This window comes from Rana temporaria, chromosome 13 (assembly GCF_905171775.1).
Source record: "Rana temporaria chromosome 13, aRanTem1.1, whole genome shotgun sequence".
In the NCBI taxonomy this organism is placed as follows: Eukaryota; Metazoa; Chordata; class Amphibia; order Anura; family Ranidae; genus Rana; species Rana temporaria.
Window position 1 is genome coordinate 49,395,413 of NC_053501.1, and position 6,000 is coordinate 49,401,412.

The following is a 6,000-nucleotide window of genomic DNA, read 5'->3' on the forward strand; positions in this document are numbered from 1 at the left end:
AAAAAACTAATATAATGATCACTCCTTTCCTCTCCTCCATGATCTCTCTCCTCCATGCCAAAACAGCTGAATCTCCTACGCTCCTCAAGCAGTGTGCTCACACTGACAGCTTCACAGAGATTAAATCAAGGCAGTTTTCCCTTTCCTCACTGCTTGCAGCTCAGCTTAGCTTCTCTCTCAAATCGATCATTAACATGTAGTAACAAACATAGACTCCATAGTGCTCTCTGCTTGTTACTTTATTAAAAACAGCCCCAAAACACGAACATAAAAAATCAAAAGTGCTAATTTTAAAGGCTAATATGCAAGTTATTGTCATAAAAAGTGTTTGGGGACCCGGGTCCTGCCCCAGGGGACATGTATCAATGCAAAAAAAATATTAAATATTCCTTTAAATTTCGTACCTGGGAGGTGTCTAAAGTATTCCTTTAAAGTAGCGCATGTTTCCTGTGTTTATAACAGTCCCTGCACAAAATGACATTTCTAAAGGGAAAAAAGTCATTTAAAACTACTCGCGGCTATAATGAATTGTTGGGTCCCGGCAATACAGATAAAAGTCATTGAAAAAAACGGCATGGGTCCCCCTCCAGTCCATTACCAGGCTCTTTGGGTCTGGTATGAATATTAAGGGGAACCCCGAACCTAAAAAAAATGTGTGGGGGTCCCCCCAAATTCCATTACCAGGTCCTTCAGGTCTGGTATGGATTTTAAGGGGAACCCCGCTCCCAAATAAAAAAATGGCGTGGGGTTCCCCCCAAAAATACATACCAGACCCTTATCCGAGCACCCAAGCTGGCAGGCCGCAGGAAAGGAGGGGGACGAGAGAGCGCCCCCCTCCTGAACCATAGCAGGCCACATGCCCTCAACATGGGGAGGATGTTACCATGTTGATGGGAACAAGGTCCTCATCCCCACAACCCTTGCCCGGTGGTTGTGGGGGTCTGTGGGCAGGGGGGCTTATCAGAATCTGGAAGCCCCCTCCAGATCCCGGCCCCCCCACTATGTGAAATAGTAATGGTGTACATTGTACCCCTACCATTTCACCCAAAAAGTGAGAAAAAAGGAAAAAAAATACACACAAAGTTGGGACAAGTTCCTTAATAAAAAAAAATTCCAGTGCCGTAATCCTTCTACAAGTCCGACCGGCCACTACGAACAATACCACCTCCATAAAAATATATATAATCGATCTACTATGTATAAAAGTGCAAAATGCTACATGTGCAAAAAGTATCATTACAATAAAAAAATATACAGTGCGCAGCACCCTTAACAGATTTGTCAGAAAACCTTTACTTTCCTTTCAGAATTAACGTTTTCAATGGGACACTATGGGGGTTATTTACGAAAAAGGCAAATACACTTTGCACAACAAGTGCAAACTACAAGTGCAAAGTGCATTTGGAAGTGCAGTCGCTGTAAATCTCAGGGGTAGATCTGAAATGAGGGGAAGCTCTGCTGATTTTATTATCCAATCATGTGCAAGCTAAAATGCTGTTTTTTTTTTTATTTTCCTTGCATGTCCCCCTCAGATTTACAGCGACTGCACTTCCAATTGCACTTGCATTGCAATTTCAAGTGCAAAGTGGATTTACCTTTAGTAAACAACGCCCTATAAACTACAAAATACTCCCACAAAAAGATTTGTTAATTTGCTCACAAAAAAAGTATTTTTCCAACAAAGTCATTCAAGACCATGTTACTAAATTTTAGACAACAAAATCCTAATTAACAAGAATTCAACTACAGGTGAGTCTAACTTAGGAGCACAATTGTATATTTTTTGTCAGTCTCTGCTGTGGTCATTTGGACTATTATTTTGCACCAGCACGTTATATATAATTTTTTTTACGCTATAAATTATTTGTTGCAATCAATTGATCACCTTTGGATTTTTGCACATAATAGCATATTGCATTTTTAATAGCACTGTTTATGTATTACACTTGATGAAATTTGATGAAGGTATATGCTATTAAGAAATCATTAGGATTCTGATTTGACACCATTGGGGCCATACACACATCTTATGCCTCGTACACATGACCGAGTTTCTCGGCAAAAACCAGCAAGAAACTTGCTGGGAGATATTTTTTTGCCGAGGAAACCGGTCGCGTGTACATTTTCGTAGAGGAAACTGTCGAGAAACCCCATGAGCCAAAAAGAGAGCAAGTTCTCTATTTCCTCGATGGGAATGGAGAAACTTGCCTTGTCGAGTTCCTTGACAGCCTAACAAGAAACTCGACAAGGAAAATTATTTGTTTTGCCGTCAAGTTCCTCGGTCGTGTGTACGAGGCTTCAGAGATTGGCAGTGCCATTTACCCTCCCTTATTTATATTTTCTTAATCACTTCACTTAGTGGAGTTTTTTGGGTAGGCAGCAGCCACATTTATATTACCCAAGCAGACAATAAAACTAATTTATGGAATTACTCATACTTTTTGTGGAGTCTTCCAGTACAGTTCATTTATACTGTATATGCATGATAAGCTTATGGGGTTCCATTAAGGCTGGAGTCTGGGATTTGCAGTACCTTTCTCTAAAGTTGTAGATACTATGAAGGATCAAGGTCATATGTAACAAGTGGTCTGGTGGAAGCCTAATTTTAATGTGGGATTGCATATACTATCTTGGATATATGGACTTTTTAATCAGACATTTAGTCTACATTAAGCACATATTAATTGAGTGGTGTCTTTTCTTGCAGCTGCTGTTTTTTTTTCTTTTATATATATTTGGGCAATTATTTTTAATTATGTCGTTAGTATGTTTTGTAATATATATACCCTTTTGATAGACATGGCCAGATTCTCAAAAGAGATACGACAGCGTATCTCCAGATACGCCGTTGTATCTCTGCGTCTGGCCGGTCGTATCTATTCGCCTGATTCTTAGAATCAGTCACGCATAGATTTCTATTAGATCCGACCGGCGAAATATGTAACTCAGCTAGATAAGCGAATTCACGAACGTACGCCCGGCCGACGCAGTACAGATACGCCGTTTACGTTAGGCTTTTCCCGGCGTAAAGTTACCCCTGCTATATGGTGGCGTAAGTGCGGCGTACCAATGTTAAGTATGGCCGTTGTTCCCGCAACGAAATTTGAAAATTTTACGTTGTTTGCGTAAGTCGTCCGTGAATGGGGCTGGACGTAATTTACGTTCACGTCAAACCCAATACGTCCTTGCGGCGTATTAGGAGCAATGCACACTGGGAGATTTCCACGGACGGCGCATGCGCCGTTCGTGAAAAACGTCAATCACGTCGGGTCACAGAACATTTACATAAAACACGCCCCCCTGTTCCAAATTTGAATTAGGCGGGCTTACGCCGGCCTATTTACGCTACTCTGCCGCAACTTACGGAGCAAGTGCTTTGAGAATACAGCACTTGCCCGTCTAAGTTGCGGAGGCGTAACGTAAATAGGTTACGTTACGCCCGCACAAAGTTACGCCAAACTACGAGAATCTGGCCCAAGGTGTCAAGTTGCCTCCCAGGTACAATTACTGTGATTTTTGGTATGAAATAATCATAGAGGTGAAGCCTCAGTCAGGTTTTTTAATTATATATTTCAATAAGAGCCACTCCACCTTCCTCAAGGCTTTAAGAACAAATATAAAACATAATCATAGTTATGGAGAATTGTGTACAAGTGTGCCTATACATGAATCCCTAAGTAGGGTTTCCATTGTAGGTTCTTGTAGCTTTGTCTGTATATGTATGCTCTAGGTAAAACCTGATTTACTCTTGGCTGGGGAGTATTGATTAGCTAAAATGTGCTCTGGAAATAGAACCATTGTCTGATATTTAATGTTGGGAAAGCAAAGCAATTTGATATTGCTGGTGAGGAATATAGACAAGGTAGTAAACTTTAGAGATGCTGTAAACTGGGCATGCAAGAATGGTAGGTGAATGCTGGTAAGGAAATGTCACAAAAGTTACTGTTACTTTTTGTCACACATTGGCATGTAGTGTGGAAGGGAGCATGGGCTACTGCACACAATATTAATGTAATGTGTACAATTATACTTTGCCAGTTTTAGGTATGATAATGTTTTTCTTGGCATAATGCTTGACCAGTAACTGTTTTCAAAGCTTGCTGATTGTTGTGTTCATAGGATTATGGTTTTCATCATCTGCAATGATGAATAAAGTTCATCTTCCTGGTTTGCATCCCAATATTAGCAGCATATGAGTACAACAGATTATTGTTAATCTTTAACAATACATTTATTTTTTATCAGGCAAGTTTGTTTATTGCAGTAAAGAACAAGGTCCAAACCACAGTAACCCATAGCAACCAATCATGTCATTGTTTTAAAGGTAAACTCTGGTTGCTATGGCTTCTGCACATTGTTATCTTTCCTCTGTCATTACCTTATTCAAGACACTCGGCAGTGTGTTTTTATTAATTTTATATTTTTGTCATTTAATAAAAATATCCAACGAGAACTCACTATTTGTTTTTGTTCTTTTCTCCTGTTTCTCCTCCACAGGGGAAGTCACTGACATCTAAACGCCTCACTGGCCTCATGCAATCCTCCTGACAACCCAAGACAGAGGCGATGACATTGGGCACCTAACACCCTCCAGGAAATGGTTTAGGCATGAAAATGGGTCACTGTGAAAGAAAGAAACCTATGAAAAAATGAGAATTTTCCTGTCTAAATCAGATGGGTTTTTTTCATCCCTCAGTTACATCAACAAATTTGCTTGAGCAGCTTTCCAATGACCCTGAGTTGCCAAGTATTTTCTTTTTCATTTGTGCGTTTTAGTTTGAAATTTGGTTTCCCCTCAACACAGTAAGAGGAGGGTTGGCAACTGAAGAAATTTTTTGACTAAATCAGCAATAACTGGAGACGAGTCCGAGATCGATGTGAAAATTTCCATCTCTGTTCTCCACAGCATCTCAGCAGCAATGGATATTTTCACCACCAAGAAAACTACCTTTGCATCAGTTTAAAAAAAACACAAGAAACTGATTATTCTTAAAACAGTAACAAGTCTGTTTCTCCTGCGTCCCGGACTGCAGGCATCTGACTTATTTTATGTGTGTGTGTCCCTGTCAAAGAGACTATTGAAAACATTTGCTCTGTATAGTCTTATCCTTCCAAGCGCATGATGCTGCTCCAAAGATAGCATTACAAGTCAAGGTTAAACACAAGGTTGTTGAAGAAAGAATTATAGCAAGTCATGTTGATTTCTCTTGAATTTTTAATTATTTTTTCCTTTTTGCCACTGCATGCATTTCAAGTAAAATCTGCACATTTGTTCACAGTATACGTCATTTTCTCTTCCCCTTAGTTCATCTGCGGTGATCAGACACAAGCTTCTATGCTTGTGACTGGTGTAGGGGGGGGGAGTGGAGGGGCCAGCAGAAGACTTAGACTTTCTAAAGAATCATTCCAACTTTGTATCTCACAGTTCAGCAAATAATAAGCTGAGATATATTCATGGTAACAAAAACCAAAAAAAAATCATAATCACTTTAGTTAGTAGGAGTGCAAGATATTTCCAAGAGTAGTTGAATATTACAGACAATACTTAGTATAATCTCAGTGAAAAGATACAACTAGACATGATCGATTTGTCACCTGTTGAAGAAACAGCTATAGGGTTATTTTTTGAAAGATTGCATTGTCACCATTAATTGCCAATGTTATTGTGGGCTGCTGTAGCAATCTGGGTTCCTTCAAGAAAAAAAAGTTACAGTAGTAAAAATACTATCTGAAAGCAAATGATCTTGGCGTTAATACACATGTAGTATTCTTGTGCATATTGTTATAAATTATTTTGTTTCAAAGTCAAGAACTGGAATAGTTTAATGCACAAAAAAGGAACAACTAACTAGTTGTATACAGTGCACTGGATATCAAAGTTATGTTGAAAGCCTTCAAGGGAGTATTTATTTGTTGGGAAACACAGACCACAGGAGATGAATACTAATGAATTTATCAAGTTGGCTGTGCAGTCATCATGACACCGATGTCCTTGTTTGC

General features: G+C 39.4%; 1 protein-coding gene across 2 annotated transcripts in view; it reads left to right on the top strand.

Annotated features, from left to right (window-relative positions):
• Positions 1-5,775, top strand: part of RGS6 (regulator of G protein signaling 6) — a 427,599-nt gene extending 421,824 nt beyond the window's left edge. For both annotated transcript variants that reach the window (XM_040332702.1, XM_040332703.1), the window contains one exon: positions 4,498-5,775. In XM_040332702.1, coding sequence (XP_040188636.1) covers positions 4,498-4,548 — 51 coding nt within the window. In that variant the 3' untranslated portion in view covers positions 4,549-5,775. The remainder of the gene's footprint in view (positions 1-4,497) is intronic.
• Positions 5,776-6,000: the final 225 nt, after the last annotated feature.